The following is a 21,321-nucleotide window of genomic DNA, read 5'->3' as shown; positions in this document are numbered from 1 at the left end:
GTTTCATTAATTTCTGCCCCTTAACATGCTCAGTTTGGGGTGAGTTACTCTTCGTTTTCTTGTGTCTTAAGATGAAAGGTTAGGTTAGTGACTAGAAATCATTCTTTTTAAAAATATAAGTACTTGCTGCTTGTACTTTCCTCCTAAACACATTAGCTGCATCCCACAAAGTTTTGAATGCTGTTTTCATTTTCATTCAGTTCAAAATAATTTCCAATTCTCCTCAAGTTCCTCCTTGACCCACAAATTATTTAGACGAGTGTTAATTTCTAAACAACTGAAGATTTCCCAGATTATCTTTCTAGCAATAGATTTTTTAAAAATATTTTATTTATTGATAGAGACACAGAGAGAGAGAGAGAAAGGCAGAGACACAGGCAGAGGGAGAAGCAGGCTCCATGCAGGGAGCCTGACATGGGACTCGATCCCTGGTCTCCAGGATCACACCCCAGGCTGCAGGCGGTGCTAAACCGCTGCACCACGGGGGCTGCCCTAATAATAGATTTTTTTAAAAGATTTTATTTATTTATTCATGAGAGACAGAGATTAGAGAGAATTAGAGAGAAAAATAATTAGATAAATTAGAGATAAATTAGAAAACATTGTTATTTTTATTTAAAATATTAGCTGATAGTTGTATAGATATTCAACAAAACTAAATGCAAAGCCACAATGTTTTCTTTTTTTAAATATTTTTTTAAAGATTTTATTTATTTATTTATTCATGAGAGATACAGAGAGAGAGAGGCAGAGGGAGAAGCAGGCTCCATGCAGGGAGCCCCATGTGGGACTCGATCCCGGGTCTCCAGGATCACGCCCTGGGCTGAAGGCAGGTGATAAACCACTGAGCCACCCGGGCTGCCCTAGTAATAGATTTTAATGTAAATTCCATTAGGTTCTGGAAAGAAGTGATGTAGGATATTAATTCTTTTGAATGTGTTAAGCTTTGTTTTGTAACCAAGGATACAAGCTATCTTGGCCAATAATCCATGTGCACTTGAAAAGACTGTATTTTGCTGTTGGTTGGGTGCTCTCTGTGTGTCAATTAGGTCAAGTTGGTAGATAGTGTAGTTAAGGTTTTCTATATCCTTGCTGATTTACTATCTATTTGCTCTATCGTTTACCAAGAGAGGAGTGTTAAAGTCCGTGACCATAACTGTTTACCTATTTGTCCTTTCATTTCTGACAGTTTTTGCTTTATGTATTTTGAAGCTCTGTGGTTTTGTACATACACATTTAGGAATACCATGTCTTTTTGATGAATTGACCTTTTTATTCCCAATAACTTTCTTATTCAAAAACCTACTTGATCTGGTATCTTTTACTGTATGGTCTTGGACAGTATGGCCACTGTGGTAGATGGAAAGCTGCTGCTACCTCCCAATTCCCAAAGGTGTCAATGCCCTAATCCGTGAAACCTGTGAGCATGTTACCTTACAAGCTAAGGGGACTTTGTAAATGTGACTAAAGTAAGTACCTTGAGATGGGAACATTACCCTTATTATTTGGGTGAACCCAGTGTATTCAGAGTCTTCTTATTAGAGGGGGCCAAAGGATCAGAGTCAATGGAAGGGGAGGTGAAGACAGAATCAAGAGGCTGCAGTGATGGAAGGAAGGAGTAGGGAGCCATATGCCGCATGCAGTCTCTGGAAGCTGAAAAGGCAAGGAAACACATTCTCACTGCAGAGCTACCAAAAGCAAGCAGCCTTACTGATGCCTCGGTGTCAACCCAGTGATTTTGTACTTGTGACCTCAAGAACTGTAAGACAATACATCTTTGTTGTTGAGTCACCAAGTTTATGGTAATTTGTTACACCAACCATAGGAAATTAACACAGCCACTTAAGCTTCCTTTTGATTGATGTTTGCAAAATATATTCTTTTTAAATTTTATATGAGATTTATTTTTTTTTACATTTTTAAAATGTAAATTCAATTTGCCAACATATAACACTAAGTACCTTTACCTCCTGTAGACTGCACAGAGTTGGGTCTTGGTGGTAGTAATCCAGTCCTATAATCTCTGCCATTTAATTGTGCTTTCCCTATTTACATTGTGTAATTACTGATATAAGATTGATTTTACATTTACCATCTTATTGTTTACTTTCTGTTTGTCTCCCTCTTACTTATCGTTTGTTTTTCACTTTTCCCTCTCCTGCCGTCTTTTGGATTTCTAGAATATTTCTAAGTATTCCATTTTAACTTCTTTTGGAGGGGGAGGGTGGAGGGAGGGGCAGAGGGAGAAGGAGAGAGAGCATCTGAAGCAGGCTCCATGCACAGTGCAGAGCCCAACACAGGGCTCGATCTCATGACCCTGAGATCATGACCTGGGCCAAAATCAAGAGCTGGAGGCTTAACTGACTGAGTTTCCCAGGTGCCCTTATCTATTGGTGTTTTAACTATAACTCTTTGTATATTGTTTTTAAAGTGGCCACTGTAGGTATTATACATACCTAATTTCAGAGTCTACATAGAGTTAATATTTCACCGCTTTCAGAAGAAATAGAAGCCTTACAAGTGTATAGGGCCTTCAACCTCACCCCCTTATGTTGCCGATGTCCTATGTGTTACCTCTACATACATTCAAACCCCACCAGAGCTTATTGGTTTTGCTTTCAATAGTCATACATGTTAATGAATGTAAGAGGACAGAAGTATACTATTACATTTATCTAGATATTTACCTTTTTTCTTCCCAGTTTCCCTCCAGAATTAATTCCTTTCTGCCTGAAGACTTACCTTATCATCTCTTGTACAGCAGAGCTGCTGGCAACACATTCTCCCTGTGCTTCTTCCTCTAAGAATGATTTTATTTTGCTTCCATTCCTGAACAATATATCCAGAAGAATTCTAGGTTGGTTCTCAGAACTTTAAAGTTGATGATTTCTGACATTAAATCTGTTATCACTCAAATCATTTTCCATCTTTATGTAATGTGGCATTTTCTCTACTTTCTTTTTTTTTTTTTTTTGGTTTTGACTAGTTTATGTGTGTGGGTGGCTTTTGAAAGCTTATCCTATTTTGCATTTGCTGAGCATCTTGGACATGTAAATGTATGACTTTCAACAAATCTGTGAAATGGACAGTTATTTATTTCTTCAAACTTTTTTCTTTATTGATATCATTTTCCTTTTGCTGGCAGATCAATTATATAAGTTATCTCACAAATCCCTGAATCTGTGTTCATTTTTTGAAATCTTTTTTTTCTCTACTGTTCAGATTGTATTTCCCTTGTTCTGTTTTCAAGTTCGTTGATTGCCTTTGTCATCTTCATTCTGTCATTAGACACAAGGAATTTATTTCAGTTACTGAATTTTTCAGTTCTAAAATTTTCTTTTTTTTCTCCCTCTTATTTCTTTGCTGAGAGAATTCTATTTTTTCCATTTATTTCGATAGTGTTTGCACTTATTTTATGAAGCTCGATTATAAAAATGGCTTTAGGGCCACCTGGTGGCTTGGTTGGTTCAGCATTTGACTCTTGATTTTGGCTCAGGTCATGATCTCACGGTCATGAGATAGACCCCTCATCAGGCTCTGCGCTCAGTGGGGAGTCTGCTGGAGATTCTCTCTCTCTCTCTCTCCCTCTGACCCTCACCCCGCTCTCTCTCCAATAGATAAATCAATCAATCTTTTAAAAATTGGCTTTAAATTGTTGGTTAACTCAGAGTTGGTGTCTGTTATTTTTCCTTTGAGTATCATTACTGAGACTTTCCTGTTTCTTTGAAAATTAATTACGTTAGAAGGCACTGGGTTCTGATAAAATCTTCTGGGGAATGTGGATTTTTGTTTCTTTGAGCAGGTTATCAGTCTGGCTAGGTACTGACATTTTGACCTGCTTTCGAGGATGCAGTTCCCAGTAAGTTTGGCTGTCACAGCCCATGCTGACCATTTCTCTGGTTTCATTTCCAAAATAACCCTTAACAACAATATCTGATTACTGCCACTTTATTATTCTCTCATTTCCTCCACTAAAATGAAGGACAAATGTGTCTTAGGACCTAGTTATTCTATTTTCCATGTGTCAGATTATATCCTTTTGGTTTCTATTTTTATGATATTCAGTTCCATTCTGGGATAATTCCTGAATTTCATTTTAAAAATCCATTTTTCAATTCCAATTTTATGATCAGCTATCTAATATCTATTATGGAATAGATCTTTGGAATCCTATTCAACTAATGAGTTTTTATTTATGACATTTCTTAGCATCTTTTTTCCCACTAAATCCTTCTTGTATCATGAATGTCACAACTTCCTTTAACTGCTTGAGGATTTATTTTTATTATTTTTTTTTAAATTTTATTTATTTATGATAGTCACAGAGAGAGAGAGAGAGAGGCAGAGACACAGGCAGAGGGAGAAGCAGGCTCCATGCACCGGGAGCCTGACGTGGGATTCGATCCCAGGTCTCCAGGATCGCGCCCTGGGCCAAAGGCAGGCGCCAAACCACTGCGCCACCCAGGGATCCCCTGCTTGAGGATTTAAAGCATGCTTATTTTTAAGTCTCTTCCCAATTTTCAATTTATCTCCCTTGCCTTCATTGGGAATTCCCACACTGACTGGATCTGTACTCTATTTTTCATGGCATAGTTGATCATATATACCTGGTCATTTTGCCACTGAGCTAACCCTTCACAGAAGTCATTATCCCATTTTCCTGCACTATGAAGTTCTAAACAAGTGGTCACCTTGCAACTGCTTCAGATTTATGATTTGCAGGTGTTCCAAACACAGGATTCTAGCAATGCATGGATTATTTAAAACTGAGCTCCATACTACAGTGATACCTGCCCATATTGTACTGGATATTTTTTGCTCATACCTGGAGAAAGGAGCTGAATTCTGAGCATGACCTCAGATCACTGAGTGGAGATACTGCAGCCCCCATTTAGACAGGCAGCAGAGTCAGAGCTCCCGGCTTCATACCAGGAATTCTGTTTCCTATGGGGCTTTGCCACCTGTCTCCGTAGGTACACAGCAAACCAGGTCCTAGGTCCCATCCGTGGGACCCATCACCAAGCCTATTCAGCATTGGTTTCTAGTTATGTCTAGGGATTCACTCTACATTTTGGGGGCTTTAGTTATTCTAGTTTGACTGTGGCCACATATCTTACAAACCTTTATCTGGCATTTATATGTGTTTGCAGTGAATGTTGGCTATGGCCTTCAATCTGCCCCATGATATTAACTCTGACACTGCAGTCATCTCAATGCCTACAAGTTACACATGAAACTACCCCGGCTGGAGCCCCTCCATGTCTCAGGCACCACAGCAATCCTGAGAGGAGAGGCCACTATTTCGTCACTATGAAGAACAGAAGACTCAGAAAGGGTAAGTATCTGCTAAAGATTGACAGTAGTATTTTAGCTCTAACTTTAATTAAACCTCTGAATTACCTCTAACTCGTGCTCTTACCCTGTGCCTGGAGAAGTAATTCCCAGTATGGGATGGAGAGCCCTGCCCAGGGGAAGATAGAGCCCTGAGGAGGCAGAAATGACTCAGGTTTAGGAGTGATGAAGAGAAAGATGGTGCTGACTTACAGAAATAAGGAAGTCAGTGAAGGGAAGTGTGGGGTACAAAGAAAATCCACAATCCCAGGGTAGGAGGAAGGGTCATGCTTCCTTCTGAGAAATGATGATCTGTCTTCAAATCACCTCCCAGTCCCTGCCTTTTCCTGGATCATCCTCCTGGGATGGCCCCACTGGCTCCTCCAGGCACCAGACAGAGAGTCTCTGGATACACACCACCATGCCTCTTGAGACCTTCTTAAAAATGTCCAACCCATCGCAAGACTCAAGAAGTCTGTGTGCGTCAGCAGGTCAGCCTCCCCACTGCTCCTCCAAGCAGGCCCCCCTCTCCCCATTGCATTCCTCTCACCACCTCTAGATTAGAAGACCCTACTAATCACCAGGCTGGGCTCATCCTGTGGGATGCTCAAAACCCTCCCACACTCTCCTTCAGAAAGATATAAGTTGCACTATCTCATCTTTAAGGCTGTGACCATCAGGCCAGAGCTAAACCCACTAGCCCCAGCAAACACAACTCCCCTCTCACCCAAATACCTTCCCAAGCAACACACACTGAGCTACTCAACAATTCCATGCCTTTTCTCGGGCTGTCTCCTTAGCCAATCTGAACCTGGCCAACTCCTCCCCAACCTGCCAGATGGAGAAGCCATCCTGGCTCGTTCTGCTCAACTGTACATGTGTTTTGTATGATAGGTTCATGTGAGGCTTAAATACTGATCAGCACAACCCAGAGACCACATGAATGCTGGAATTTTACTACTAATTGTCAGTATTTCTTACAGTGTTAGTCTTTTCCAGACAGAAATTTGTTTGACTCTCTGCTGGTTAAAATCTTCCCATTGCCTTAAAGTAGAAATCCCAAATGCTTACTTGGGGCTCAAAATCCTGCGTGACAAGGTCCTGGCCTCCTGATCACTCTCGGTTCTGAGAACAGCTCAAGATCTTTCTGGTTGAGGATGTCCCCTACTCTCATCTCTGCATACCCCTGGCTTGTGCTTTCCATCATTCCATCCCCTAGAAGGACCTCTCATGACCAGGACCCAGGTTGTATGACATCTACATGTTACCGAATCTCATGGTTCCCTGTTTTCTTTTTTCTTCCAACTTGGAAGACTCTTATTAGACCATAGTAGAATTGTTTTCTCCCCTAAATATTTGTATTGTCTGTTGGTCACTAATCACAGCACATGAGTCCAGGGAAGGAGTGTGTCACCTCAACAATGAATCTCCAGTGCTGGGGACCATGACTGGATGTGATGACTTCTCACTAAACATGCTTGATTGCCAGCCTCGTAGAAGGAAGGAAAAAATTTGCATTTACAGAAACTCAGGAAAGGGAAGTGTCTCAGCCCGGGTCACACAGCCTCTGTGACAGGCAGGGGCAGAACTGGAACTGACATTGGACTGGCTCCCAGGCCCTGCCCTACCTCCCCAGTCTGGAGACCTGGTACGATGGCCACTCTCTGGACATGGGATCTGTGAGGAAAAGGTAGAGGGAATGGGGTCTGGGGAGACTCACATCTGGTCTGCAAGGTCCCAGGGATTTCTGCTGTGGGGCCACCCTTCAGGGAGAGCAAAGCAAGGCCCTAGGCAGGGCTGTGAGGCTGCTCATGAGAGACCCGTGATGGGGAACACAGGGCCTAGGCCCTGTCACCCCCTGAGTATCTGTCCATCTTGTAGGCTCTGAGGACTTTATAAGCTGTCTGCACCTCTGGGGACCATGGGAAGCAGCACCAGCACCCTGAACCTCACTGTCCTTCTCTACCTCGGTAAGATCTTTGGAAAACAGAAGGGATGGGGTTGTCTTCTCCCTACTCCCAAGTCCTGGTCCCTGGGAGACCCCAGGTTGGGGAGGATCGGAGGGGGCAGAACTTCTGGAGGAGAAGTGTACTGAGCCCCAAAGTGACCCCAGTGCCCAGGGGCCCACCCAGGCCTGGAGCAACTACGTGTGGGTGGAAGGACCCATTACAGGCACTCTCTTCCAGGGCTGTGTTGGGGACCATGGGACCAGGCGCAGGCAGGTGAGTCCTCCCCAGATATCCTGCTTCTGCCCATAACCCCAGGACAGCTGGGGGCAGAGGGTCAAGAATGATGATGACCAGTGTGGGAGGGGCCTTGGGGTGGCAGGGGGGAAAATAAGGCATGAAAGGCACCTTTGCAACTATGCATCTGATTCCTTTCCAGGGACCCTCCCCAAGCCCTCTATCTGGGCTGACCCAGGCCTCATGGCCACCAAGGGGAGCTCTGTGACCCTCTGGTGTCAGACGTCTCTGCAGGCTGATGCTTACTATCTGTTTAAAGAGAGGGTCTCTGGGCATTTTTACATGGAGATCTCCCAGGATTCCAAAACCAAAGCCAGTTACTCCATTGAATCCATGAGCACACATGAGGCAGGGCGATACCAGTGTGCATATCAGAGCAGGAAGAGCTGGTCACAGCGGAGTGACCTCCTGACCCTGGTGGTGACAGGTAAGGGCAGGTGCTGACCCGACCTCTGGGGCCCCTCCTCCAGGCTGAAGAGAATGGAATGTGGTCTCAGGGGACCCCTTGCTCACAGCACAGAGTACATGGAGTACATGGGTTGACTGCCCGCTGTAACATAGCTCCCTCCTTCTCTCTCAGGAGTATTTGGGGCACCCACCCTCTCAGCTAACCCAGGCCCTGTGGTGGCCTCAGGAGTGAACATGTCCCTCTCCTGTAGTTCACGTTACCCATGGTACTCATTCCATCTGCTGAAGGAGCAGGGAGCTGATGTGCCCCAACACCTGGATTTGACGATCCTTCGTGAGAGGTACCGGGCACTCTTCCCTGTGGGCCCTGTGAACACCTCCCATGGGGGCACCTACAGATGCTACATTTCTCAACAGTCGTACCCGTATTCATGGTCACACCCCAGTGACCCCCTGCACCTTCAGGTCACAGGTGAGGCAGTCCCTGCTGCACCCCATCTTTCTCCTGGGCCCATATGACTGACCTAAGCCATATGCCCAATAGAGCCCTGGGAGTGATGCAGGGTGGGTGACACTGGCCTCCTAGGGCCAGAACTACAGGTTGGAGGCTTTGGGAGGACCCACGGTAGCTTCATGTAGCCTTGGGCCCAATGTGGGTCTGGGTCCCCTCAGTGCCACTGTGCCCTTCCATGCAGGTGCCTACAGGGAGCCTTCACTCATGGCCCAGCCGGGCTCACTGGTTCATTCTGGAGACAACCTGACCCTGCAGTGTCGCTCAGAAGCTGGCTTTGATAGATTCGCTCTGACCAAGGATGAGGAGCTCAGACCTGCCCAGCATTTGGATGGTCAACCCAGCCCCGACTTCCCCCTGGACCCTGTGAGCCGCACCCACGGGGGCCGGTACAGGTGCTACAGTGGACACAACCTCTCCTCCACGTGGTCAGCACCCAGTGCCCCTCTGGACATCCTGATCACAGGTGAGGAGCCCCCTGCCCCATGTCCTGTCTGCTGAAGACTCAGGGGCCACTGTCACCCCTGGGTGATGGGGTCCGGGGAGAGGGTCAGGAGCACAGGCTGAGATGGGGCCATGTTCTAGGGACAGGGGCTGAAAAATGGCCGGTGAGGGTCATGGGGATGAAGGACATCCACTCAGAGAGACAAGAGGAGCTGAGAGGGGGTCCCACACAGAGTCTCTGGAGAGACGAAGGTGGTCCCCCAGCTGGGTCAAGGGCGTATGTGGAGAGGCAGGCCTCTACACATCACGACCTTCCTTTTCCCCAGGAATATACCCAAAACCATCCCTCTCAGCCCAGCCTGGGCCTTCAGTATCCTGGGGAGAGAATGTGACCCTGCAGTGTCGCTCTGAGATCTGGTTCAATACCTTCCACCTGTCCAAGGAGGGGTCCCTTGCTCCTCCCCAGCACCTTCATCTGCAGGATACAGCTATACCGTATGAGGTCAACTTCACCCTGAATCCTGTGACCTCAGACCACCAGGGGACCTACAGGTGCTACAGCTCACACAACTCCTCCCCCTACCTGTTGTCAAGTCCCAGTGACTCCCTGGAGCTCTTGGTCTCAGGTGAGGGGGCCCTGACCCTCTCCCTCTGTGTCCTCATGGTCAGCTCGGGGACCTGCCCATAGGGCAGTGCTAGCCTGGGATGGGAGTGAGGGGTCACAGAATTAGGAGATCATCCAGAGGGGACCTCAGCTCTCAGGGGGATAGTTAGGACAACACCATCCCTGACTTCTCCCCTTCCCCTGAGGCCCTGTAGTGACAGGGGAGTGATGTAGACTGGAGAGGACTCAGGGCTGACAGAAGGGAAGAAGGCCAGAGGCCCTTCCCGCTCATTCTCCTCCAGTCTCCAGTCCTAGGAGCCGCTCCTCCGGAGACACCAACACCAGAGTGTGTGACCAGCAGAGGCTGGACCCCTGGAGGGACCAAGGTCACCCTCTCTGGCATGGCTTGTGTCTGGCGTGACCACAGGGCTCTGGGGTCTCTTAGCCTGGGCCAGATGGCAGGTGGAGTGAGGGCAGAGAGAGAGGATGGGGCCCAATTGGGGAGAAGCCCTGCTCCTCCCACCCTGTCCAGGTCCCCAGGAGGCTCTGAGGATGCACCCCTCTTCCCACACGGGGTAAGCCAGGTCGCTGTCAGGAGGTGGTGGGTGGGAGGAGCTCAGCCTTGGCTTGCCTCAGTCACTTCCTGAGATTACACCCCAGAGAAGTTGCTTGTCACTGGGACAATCCCTCTGATAGCAAACGTGACTGCAAAGTGCAAGAAGGTGGTTTCATCACTGTGTGGGACCAGGGGCGGGGTGGGTGAGCGGGCACACACACAGGGGGAGTCTGACTTCTCCTTCACAGATGGCAAGGGGGGCTCAGCCTGAGAGTGGCTGTGGAGTCTGGGCAAGAACAAGGCTTGGAAGTCACACCCCCAGGTTCAGCCCTCAGCTCTGCTACTTCCCAGCTGCAGGATCCTGGACAAGTCACGTCCCTCTCCCAGGCCCAGGCCCAGGCTCACAATCTGCACAACAGGGCTCTCACCACCTCCCTCAGGGCTGCTGTGAGATTTTGGTGAAAGCCATCAGCCCCCCACAGGTGCACACACTCCAGGTCCCCACAGGTTCCTCTGGGGGTGTCAGGCTGTGCAGTGCAGGAGACAGGCCTGGGCTTGGGTTTGGTGGGCAGGTCTCCACTTCAGTGTTCTGCCCAGAGGGTAAGGGGACAGCATGAAGAACCCCAAAATCCCACAAGGGAACCCTCATCCCTGGTTCCAATCCCAGCCCTGCCACCTCCACGCTGTGCAACCTGAAACATGTGATTGACCTCTCTGTGCCTGTTTCTGTGGAGCAGATGGGAGGAACAGCAATCCCCTGCTGCATTGCATGATGGTTGTCAGAGTCAGAGGGGAGTGTAGAGAGCCCAGCATGTGACTGGCACACAGTAGACGCTCAGTTAAATGGCATCACTGACTCATTCATGCTGTAGCTCCTGCTCAAGCCTCAGACCAGTACCTGTACATCCTTGTTGGGGCCTTAGTGGCCTTCGTCCTGCTGCTCTGCCTCCTCGTCCTCTTCCTGGTCCGACAGAGGCATCGAGGCAAAGGCAGGAAGCCGGGTAAGAAGGAGCTGAAGGGCCCCAGGGATAGTGGTGCCCCATGGGCTGACCGAGGGTGAGCTCAGGGCAGTGGCCAGAGGGAACCCAGAGAGGTGGGAAGGCCAGCGTAGGACTCCAGGATCTCCCAATGAGAAACCCAGAAAGAGGGGTCCATGTGAATATACTTGTGAATATTTCTTTTGCCTTTTCAAGCTTATGAAATGTTTGAACACACATACAAGCTTTGTTTATTTAGAACCCTTTCCTCTTGAATTCTACTTGGTGATGGGCAGGGAATATGTAGAGCCTCAGCTTAAGGTGGCCCCAGGGGGGTTCTGGGATGGGGGGGCCTGAGGCTGATTTCCCACTTTCTGCAGCAGCGGCAGCAGCAGTGCCTGAGGACAGAGGCCTGCCCAGGAGGTAAGACCTGTCCCAGACCCCGCTTCCGCTGGCTAGTGGCCCACTCACCGCCCCTAACACCCTCTCTCCTCCCCAGCTCCAGTCCTGCTGCCACCACCCAGGAGGAGAACTTGTGTAAGGGGAAGTGTGGAGCTGCCCGGGGCTGGGGGTAGGGGGGCCCAGAGATGTGGGGGGTGGTCAGTGGAGGCAGGGATTGGCGGGAAATGGATCTGATCTGGTGTGGTTCAGCATCTGATTCTGTGTGGCTTTGTAACATCACTGACCCTCTCTGGGCTCCTGCCATGTGAGATCTCAGGGCATCCTAGTAAGAGGGGCCACCTTGTTCTGTCCTCACCAGATGCCGTCATAAAAGACACGCAGCCTGAGGACAGCCAGCAGGACAGCCAGGTGAGCTCCCTGTGCTCCTGACCAGGGCACCCCCTGCCTCCCTGTGCATGCTCCACCCCACAGTGGGCCTTCCCTTCTGGAAGCACCGCGGTCTGTGGTGCTGCGACCCCACTCCCCCTGGCCTCCTCTGATCTCCAGCTGTTGGGACACTTGGGTGGAGTGGGCAGAACTGGAGGTGAGGACTGAACAGCCTGTGCGCTGTCCCCACAACCTATGGGCTGGCTCACACAGCTCACACTGGTCAGTGGGCTGAACCCCCTTGCCGGGGTGCCAGGGTCTGTCCATCCCTCCAACTGATGGCCTACTGCAATCCCTTCCTCCAGATTCCCACGGCCAACCACCCATGTCTGCACCACAGGCATTTCAACTTTGTACCCTGCCTCCCCAGATACCCTGACTGCAGGAGGGCAGGAGTGGGCTCAGGGCCCTCAGACCCCCAGAGAGCACATCCTCTTCTCAGCCACGTGCCTTTCCTCTCCCCCTGCTCCAGGTGGCTATATCTGAGGACCAGCAAGATGTGATCTATATCCAACTGAACCATCTGACCCTCCGACAGGAAACAAGTGCATCCTCTCCCTCCCAATCAGAGGAGCCCCCAGAGGAGCCCAGTGTGTATGCTGCTCTGGCCTTCTACTAGCCCAGAAGGACCCAGACCCCACACTCCAGAGGTCTTAAGACTCCCTACAGGGACCCCGGAAGGCACAGGAGCTGCTCACAGCAGGTACCACTCGACCCCCGCCAGCCTGGAGGCAGGACAAGGACCACCAGGAACTTCCTGGGGTCTTATGAGAGTCGATTGCTTCCAGAATTCCCATCAGTACACAGCTCATCTTAGTTTCTGTAAGATGCCAAGGAAATGCTAACATCATTTATTACCACATGGTAACCTTGTGGCGTGGGGGAACCCAGCACTAAGCTGGAAGGACTGGGGACCTCCTGCAGGCTCCATGGCAGCCTGGCAGCGTCCCAGGCCATCACTGACCTCAGAGCTCAGCAGTGCCACAGCCCATGAGGGGTTGCTCAATGCCAAGGGCTTTGTGTTTCCTGAGACCAAGCCCCTTCCTCCTCTGCCTGATCCAACTTCTCAGCAAGACAGAGAAAATGGAAGCCAGTCTTCTTCCTGACTCACTGGGTTCACAAACTCCAGATGCAGGGGGGATGGAGCAGGGTGCCTCAGCCATTTTCCCCACACCGAAATAAGCTTTGAAACTGGCCTGTCCTTCCTGTCCAATGCTCCCCAGCAAAACCCAATTAAACTGTTTCATTCCCACTTGTAACCCAAGGTTCAGCGCTCAGTTGCCAACCTGAACCCGACTTCTTTTTGCCAAGGCTAGAAGGGCTGGGTTGACCATGACAACCAACCTCCACCCACACTTCCCCTGCTCCCTCGCTCACCACCATGCAAATAGGTGGCTTGAGAACTTCCCCCTAGCACAGCTGGCATCCCCACTGAAATAAGGAAGTGGTGTGTTTGTGTTGCTCAGGAGTGTACCAGATTATACCCATGCCCCAAGGAACAAGGAACAAGGACCACCTGCTGGGAGGGTCCTGGTTGGAGGACCCAGCCATCATCTTTTCCCACCACAGGGAGCTGTATGTTCAGAACAGGGAGACACACCAATAAACCAATAAACGATTCCAAAACACTGTTTTATTATTGGCCTAGAAAACTAGATAATCCACGGGCCTGAAAGGGATGGAAGGGTGGGTTCAGTCCTCCTCTTCGTCATCACCGGCTCCAGCCCCACCCTGGCCCTTCTTGGCATTCTTCCTCTTCACGCGGCCTGGGCGGCCACCCCCATACGGAGAACGGAGGGAGAAGTCGATGTGCTTCTGGGAGTCCAGGCGGACAATGAAGGACGGGATGTTCACTACCTGCTTTCGGACCCTGGAGGGGGGATGGCAGGTGAGGGAATGAGAGGTCAGCCTCTCCCCTCTGGTGTTCTTCCCCTCTAGCACCTGTGTGTTCTGTAGAGTTTTATTTTTATTTTAAAGATTTTATTTATTTATTCATGATAGTCACACAGAGAGAGAGAGGCAGAGACATAGGCAGAGGGAGAAGCAGGCTCCATGCAGGGAGCCCGATGTGGGATTCGATCCCGGGTCTTCAGGATCGCGCCCTGGGCCAAAGGCAGGCGCCAAACCGCTGCGCCACCCAGGGATCCCAAGTTTTAGAATATCACTGAACTCAAACGTGTGGAGCTTCTGGTTTGCATTGTGGATGCATTCAGGAGGAACTCAAGACCACAAAGGAAGGAGGGGAGCCAGTGGCAGCCAGTAATTCCAGGGTCTGATTTTCAAAGTGAAGTGTGCCAGACACTGGGCTTTACTATCTATCTAAGGAGCAGCCTTACTGTCCTTCACCTCAGACTCCAGTCTACAAAATCTGACAAAGGTCAAACTGAGCACCCAGATAAAAGACCCATCTGCCCTGTCTTCTTGAGCCAGCCAGACTCCCACAGGCCCCAGCACTTGACCATCAGACCATGGACTGTGGTCAACTCACCAACACGGACAGTGTGTCAGGACACGATAACCACCAGGCTCCTGAATGATTCCACAAGTGGGCCCAACTGAACCCACACACCCACCCAAACCAGTAGAGATCCAATGACTTCTCTGTTCACCAGGCACACCAGGAACGGTTACCTGTCTGGCTGCATGCATGCCTGTAGAAGCCTTCGCAAGGTGTACGGCTTAGGCCGCAGTGACCCTTGCGCTGGGCTACGGGGCAGGGGATGAGGCTCTCCCCAGCAACCCATGAGCACTTTGCAGGTGTCAATCTGTACCCTCAAGGTGTGTTCACACCTTTGTCACCTCCGAGGGCTGCATAGGGGATAAGGACAGCAAGCTTAGTGAGGGCAACCACCAAGGAGGATGGAGAAGATAGACCCCTAGATGTGTTACCTGATATGGCGCTGGCGGATCAGCACACGGGCATGGTGGATGGACTTGGCCAAGCCCAGCTTAAAGACCTGGGTCTGCAGGCGTCTCTCTAAGAAATCCTCGATCTTCAGGCCCAGAATGTAATCCAACTTCATTTTGCCCTCATCCAGCACCCCGATGCGTACAAGTCGCCGCAGTAGGGCATTACCTGATAGGAGGGGAAGGAAGCACTGATCACTTTAGACATCTTGGATTCAAACCCACCTCTTGAGGAGCTCCATTATCATGGAGCTGTGATACGAGCAGAAGTTAAGAACCAATTCTGATAAAAGATTTTAACATAGCAGCCACTGTGTAACCTCTGCAGTCCTCACACAATCCAAAGGCAAATCATAATGATCATACCCATCTTACCAAGGAGGGCAGGTGACCACACACACCTCTGCTCTCATCTGAAAAAGGAGTAGAACCTTCCCTGGAATTGTCAGGAGAGAAATGACACAATCCCTGCAAAAGGACTTAGTAACCCCTGTAAAACTCTGCTGCTGTTGCTAAACCATTACTCACAGTGACACATAATGGTCAAGGGCTAACCCGCTGCAGTCAAGAAAGCCCTACTAGTCAGATCTGAGGCTAAACACCACCCTCCTTAGCAATAATACTAGACTGTCAGTACCTAGTTTCTAGGCCTGAGAAAAATCCCAAACTGGCCACGTGTTTGAGTATCTGTTACTCGATTTACTATTTTACCTGTGGTTTTCCACTAAAAAATTATCGTGTGGTTTTAACAATGCATGGCAAGAAGTGACCCAGCAGCCCCAGGCACAGGAGGCCCTGCTATGTGTCCATGGCTCCAGATGGCTCCATGGGGGACTGCCCTTAGGACCCTGGGGGCAAACCCTGGCCCAGAGCTCATACTCACTGGGATTACCACAGACTCATAGCAAATCAACACCTTGTCATGGGGTAAAGGCCCAACCCTTTCCCCCCTGCTTTCCCTTAAAGAGGATGTTATGAAGTAACCATTATTTCTATTCAAGCAAGCTCCATATTATTGGTCATTTCCAATATTCTCTGCATCGTGACCTCTTGCCCGCAAGGAAAGCTGCAGGACTTTATGAAGACACTGAAAGTCTTAGCACACTTAATGGAAAAGAGATAGGATCAAAATGGAGAAACACTATCTTTCCCAATACCCCAAATTGTAACATGGCATTTTTTTTGCAGTAATAAGCGTTGAACTTAAGACGATATCTCCCATTTACAAAAACAAAGATTTAAAAATAGATTTAACCAAATGAAAAGCCTGTATACCAAAAATGGTAATATTCCATAGTCATGGTTTGGAAAAATATTGTTAAAATACCCACACTACTACCCAAAATAATAAATAACTTCATTGCAATCTCTACCAGCATTCCAATGGTATTTTCCCACAGAAGCAGAAAAATCCTGAAATTTGTATGGAATCATAAAAGAGACCAAAGCAATCTTGAAAAAGAAAATGTTTGAAATCATGTATCTGACAAGGGGTTGACACCAAAAATACAAGCTATTCCTACAACTCGATAGCAAAAAACTCCACAAACGTAATTAAAAATGGGAGGGGGGGAGGGCAGAGCATCCAAATAGACATTTTCCCAAAGACCCAGAAGGCCAATGGCCAACAGGTGCTTATCATCACTGATCATCAGGGAAATTCCAATCAAAACCACAACGAGGTTGCCTCACACCTGTCAGAAAGGCTAGGATTAAATGCAAGAGACATCAGTGCTGGTTGAGGATGTGGATTAAAGGGAATCCCTGTGCAGGGTTGGTGGGAATGCAGTGGCACAATCACTATGGAAAACAGTACGGAGGTTCCTCAAAAGACAAAAACAGAATGATGACACGCAACAATCCCACTTCTGGGCATTTAAATTTTTTTTTTAAAAATATTTTATTTGTGAGAGAGAGAGAGAGAGAGAGAGGAGAGAGAGAGGCAGAGACACAGGCAGAGGGAGAAGCAGGCTCCATGCAGGGAGCCCGATGTGGGACTGGATCCCCAGTCTCCAGGATCATGCCCTGGGCCCAAAGGCAGGCACTAAACCGCTGAGCCACCCACGGATCTCATACTTCTGGGTATTTATCCAAAGGATATGAAATTGCTAACTGGAAGAGAAGCTCCCTTGCAGATTATTTCCAAGGGCCACGACACAAACAATGTGAGAGCCCACGGATGGTTGAACAAGTAACAAAGGTGGTAAGACGCACACACTGGGGTGGAGGTGTGGGGGTATTCCTCAGCCACAATAAGAACAAAATCTCACCACCTAGAACGTGGATGGACCCTGAGGACATTGTGCCAAGTGGACTAAATCAATTCCCATGATCTTGCTTATACAGAGACTAAACAAAACCATCATCACCACCAAAATACACATCAAGTCCATAAAGAATAGATTATGGTGGTTGCCAGAGGCACAGGGGGGATGGGTCAAGGTGTTCAAATGATAAACTTCCAGTTAGGATACTGAATATTGCTAAGTTGCTAAAATAACATTTTTAAAGACTGTGACAGAAATTAACTAGATTTATTGTAATCATTTCATGGCATATAGAAATACCAAATCACTGCTATACATCATACCCTAGTTAAAAAAAACCCAGTAACATTCAAATACTAATACAAAAAAGACACTCATAGGCAATTGGGATTACCTACCAGTAAGACACTTACGCCTTTTTGTTCTTATGCTAGAAAACACAAACTTGATGAGAATTCAAACTTTATAATCTCTTTAGAGACTTCTAGGGAAAATAAGACCACCATCATCAGAAACAAACGTTATTTCTTGTTTACTATTAAACCACCTACACACTGAGGAAAGCCAGCATTCCATCAACACCAGAACAGCCTTATCTACATGTAAGAACTAAAATAATTTTCAATGCACACTGAATAAACTTTGCATCTTCAACAGGAGTATGTCCAACCACTGAAAGATCACGTGGGCTCCGTTTGGCCAAAACAAGAATCAGGACATTTTACAAACGTAAAAGCAATGAGGACAATTCTCAGACGCATACGTCTTTCCCTGTCATCATGACACAAGGCAACTCAAGTACCTCAGTTTCTGATCTGAAAAACGGATGCAATACCAGTTTCTTTACGGCTGCCGTGAGAATAGGATGAAGCCCACACCTGTATGAACCCTCCGCCACACGTTGGCTGTTGGTTTACGAGTCAGTCTCTTGAACAGGCAAGCAGAGAAGTTTTCTGCCCAAAGTCATAGGCCTCGGTGGGATGGATTGGACCCCAGGCTCTATGAGTGAGACAACTCTCCAATAGACTGGCAGAGCTTCCAGGGTTCCTCCTTCTTGTCCCTTGGAGTTAAATGCCTTATTTACTTGAAAGCCTACAACCTGTGGTGCTGCCTACCTCCTGTAACTCACTCCTCTTCTGCCACAGGGAACCACAAGTACTCCTGGGTTACCTGCTGCTCAACCCCACCCAGTCCGCCACATGAATGCTTATCCAACCAAGGACCTGACCTAGCTGTATCTTCACAAAGTTCCTCCACCTTCAACTAGCTGTGGGATAAAGTCCCCTGCAAGCAACCACAGGGGAGGGAATTCCTGAATTTTCAGAATTGGGTAATGAATCTGCAATGTTAAACCGCCTTCAAGTCCTCCTCAATATAGAAAATGAAAGACCACCCACACTTAACAGTGACAACTCAAGTTAAGTTTCCTTTTTAAGTATACACTGAGAAAGAAATCAAACTAGTAACTTCGAAAATTCAGGAAAAAACCAGGCATTATTCCCAGCCCCTCCTGCCTTTCACCATAAACCAAGATTCCCTAAGCTCAGGCCCAAAGCAACATCAGGATAGCCATTGAGGCAGCCAATTTTAGGGGTTGGCGCAAAACAAGCAACCTGTGTGGTAATTTACTCCCATATAAGCACTTATAAAACACAAGCTACCTCCTTCCAAACCAGTACGTTATCAAAGTCCTTTACCTTTCACAGGTAGCATTTCAACCGTAGGCCAAGTTCCCTAAGCTTCCTCTAAAAATCACAGCCCATCCCCACCACAGTTCGCCCCCCAGTCCCACTACAGTGAGAGGCCCCTGACTGCCCCTCTACCACTGTAAGGCTTCCGTGCAGATCCAACGACTCAGAAGAAGCACTTTAAAAGAATGCAGTTAGGGATGCCTGGGTAGCTCTGGCTGAGCGTCTGCCTTTGGCTTAGGTCATGATCCTGGGATGGAATCCTGCATCAGGCTCCCTGCAAGGAACCTGCTTCGTCACGCACCCAAGGGAGAGGGGTACACCTGAATGCAGACCTGCTATCTCCACCTCATCGGAGACAGGCCCGTGCACGCTCACACACACCTTCGAACAGGCGCCGCGGGTCCTTTTCGTCCAGCGTCAGCAGCTCCCGGGCGGCCTTGCGGATCTTGGCCAGGGTAAACTTGACCCTCCAGACCTCACGTTTGTTCCGGAGCCCGTACTCGCCTGCGGAGACAGGGCACTGGCTGGCGGGGGGCCCGGCAGGTGGCGCAGAGCCAGCACGCGGCGGCCTCGCCCACCCCTCACCCGGAAGCGGAAGCCGGGTCCAGGCTACTCACCGATCAGTTTCAGTTCCTGGTCGAGGCGCGACTTCTCGAAGGGCCTCCGAGGGGTCACATAAGTCTTACGACACACCCAGCTCCGGGCCACTGGCATGTTGGCTCCGCGCGTCCGCCTGCGCGGGAGGGCAAGAAGGGCCCGTGTGGGCGTGGACGGCGCCTACGCGGCCCCCTAGCGAACCCACACTCCCGCGCTGCAGTCTCATCTGACCGTCTCCGACCTCGCAACCCACCCCCTGACCCGCGGGCACAACACACTACTCCTTACCGTGAGCTCCCAGACCGGAGAAAGAGAAGCACGCGGCCCCCGAGCACGCTTTTATAGCAACGCCGCGGCCTGGTGACGTCAGCGCGCACGCCGCACACCTGCACCAATCAGAAGAGGCGTAGGCGGACGGGAAAAAGCATTCGAGACGAGAGGTTGGGCCAGAGCGACGAGCGCGCGCAGGCAGGCACGCCGGGAAGGGTGCAGTTGACCCGTCCGGCTGGCGAGCCTCTGCGTTGGGAGCTGGTGTCGGTGCTCCCGGGGCTGCGGTCGCTCCCGCTCGGTGGAGCTGGGGCCTGGCGACCTTCCAGGAGGGGCCCCGAAAGTTCCTGAGCCCCGATGTGGCCGGCTTTCATGTCGGAGGAGGAGCGTCCTGCTGAAGCACGGCCGGAGCCAGCAGGGCGCACCCCGGCTGCACACCTGGTCGGGCAGCAGGTGCGCAGGCCCGGCCTCGGGGGCACATGGGTGCCCTGCCCGAACGCGCCCCCCGCACCCTCGCGTCCCGGCAGGACTGCAGTTCGACCTCCCTGGCGTCCTCATCCCAGGAGTTGGGCCTCACCTGAAGGCCCGCGCCTGGTGCCTTCGGCTCCCGGTCCGGGGGCGTCGCCCTCCTGCAGCGCAGGCCTCATTCACCGGAACCGCCGGGGTAGCCTGCGGTTGCCTTTGGGTTTCCAGGACAGGAGAAATGTTTTGAAACTTATTGCTATGGTTGAAGCTGTGGTCAATGTATACAATGGGATTTTCCTCAGCCATTAGAAACGACGAATACCCACCATTTGCTTCGAGGTGGATGGAACTAGACGGTATTATGCTGACTGAAATAAGTCATTCAGAGAAGGACAAACATTATATGGTTTCACTCATATGGGGAATATAAAAAGTAGTGAAAGGGATTGTAAGGGAAAGGAGAGAAAATGAGTGGGAAAAATTAGAGGGTGACAGAACATGAGAGACTCCTAACTCTGGGAAACGAACAAGGGGTAGTGGAAGGGGAGGCCGGGAGGGGGATGGGGTGACTGGGTGACGGGCGCTGAGGGGGCACTTGACGGGATGAGCACTGGGTGTTATGTTGGCAAATTGAAAGCCAATACAAATTGTAAGTTTTAACAAGATTTCTAACAGCAAAAAAAGAAAAAAGTTCTTGCTACCTGTTGGCCTCCCCCTTGGTGCCATTTATCACCTGCAGGAACTTACACCATTTCTTGACCTCCTTTCTGGACATCTTACCCTCCCAGGGGCTCTGGGATGACAGGCACACCCTGGGGACACTGGGGTCTTAGTTCTAGGCCTGCAAGAGAGCAGATGTTGCAAAAGAAAAATGAATTGTTTGGTTTCCCAGTGCATCTGTAAGTTCTGTTCATATTATATGGTGGTCTATTAGGTGTGGAATAGCAGTATGTCTAAACAACCACAATGTACACATCTTAATAAAAAAATATTTTATTGCTAACAAGTGCTAATCATCAACCGAGCTTTCAGTGGTAATCTTTCAGCTTCTGGAGGATCCTGCTGTTAGGAGTTAATTAGACACTTAGGTGTCAGGACCAGGATTCCCCACAATAAAAAGGGACCAGGGACAGTGAATATAGAACTGCACTAGCATCCTATTTGACAGTTTAGACAAGACTGCAATAGCATCCTGTCTAGCAGCCTCTGCAGAAGTGACTTTTGC

At 49.3% G+C, this 21,321-nt stretch overlaps 2 protein-coding genes across 10 annotated transcripts; one reads left to right on the top strand and one right to left on the bottom strand.

The window, feature by feature from the left end:
* The first annotated feature begins 5,909 nt into the window (after nt 1-5,909).
* On the top strand, nt 5,910-13,528 carry LOC112645018 (leukocyte immunoglobulin-like receptor subfamily A member 6). 8 transcript variants are annotated; one of them, XR_004813276.2, is made up of 13 exons: nt 5,976-7,021; nt 7,213-7,301; nt 7,518-7,553; nt 7,717-8,001; nt 8,155-8,454; nt 8,678-8,959; nt 9,264-9,563; nt 10,970-11,098; nt 11,455-11,497; nt 11,574-11,611; nt 11,835-11,884; nt 12,375-12,605; nt 13,369-13,528. XR_004813276.2 is itself a non-coding variant. In XM_035712716.2 (12 exons), the coding sequence occupies exons 2-12, from the start codon at nt 7,253-7,255 to the stop codon at nt 12,519-12,521; spliced, it is 1,659 nt and encodes a 552-aa protein (XP_035568609.1). In that variant the 5' UTR covers nt 5,975-6,979; nt 7,213-7,252; the 3' UTR covers nt 12,522-13,528. The 8 variants fall into 8 exon arrangements, 5 of the variants coding, with proteins under 5 accessions (XP_035568611.1, XP_035568609.1, XP_035568610.1 ...); XR_004813278.2 differs by lacking the exon at nt 13,369-13,528 and having other exon boundaries at nt 5,910-7,021; nt 9,264-9,489; nt 11,455-11,494; nt 12,375-12,420; XR_004813277.2 differs by lacking the exon at nt 13,369-13,528 and having other exon boundaries at nt 5,911-7,021; nt 9,264-9,489; nt 12,375-12,423.
* Nucleotides 13,516-19,774, bottom strand: RPS9 (ribosomal protein S9). Of its 2 annotated transcripts, XR_003126939.3 has the most exons (6): nt 19,653-19,774; nt 19,385-19,500; nt 19,149-19,271; nt 14,792-14,978; nt 14,534-14,710; nt 13,568-13,772 (listed from the first exon to the last, which is right to left on the bottom strand). XR_003126939.3 is itself a non-coding variant. In XM_025424009.3 (5 exons), exons 2-5 carry the CDS (start codon nt 19,479-19,481, stop codon nt 13,595-13,597), a joined length of 585 nt encoding a protein of 194 aa, XP_025279794.1. In that variant the 5' UTR covers nt 19,482-19,500; nt 19,653-19,772; the 3' UTR covers nt 13,516-13,594. The 2 variants fall into 2 exon arrangements, 1 of the variants encoding a protein (XP_025279794.1); XM_025424009.3 differs by lacking the exon at nt 14,534-14,710 and having other exon boundaries at nt 13,516-13,772; nt 19,653-19,772.
* Between the last annotated feature and the right edge of the window lie 1,547 nt (nt 19,775-21,321).

The sequence above is a fragment of the Canis lupus genome, chromosome 1 (assembly GCF_003254725.2).
Source record: "Canis lupus dingo isolate Sandy chromosome 1, ASM325472v2, whole genome shotgun sequence".
Taxonomy (NCBI): Eukaryota; Metazoa; Chordata; class Mammalia; order Carnivora; family Canidae; genus Canis; species Canis lupus.
This window is presented reverse-complemented; position numbering and strand designations above follow the sequence as displayed.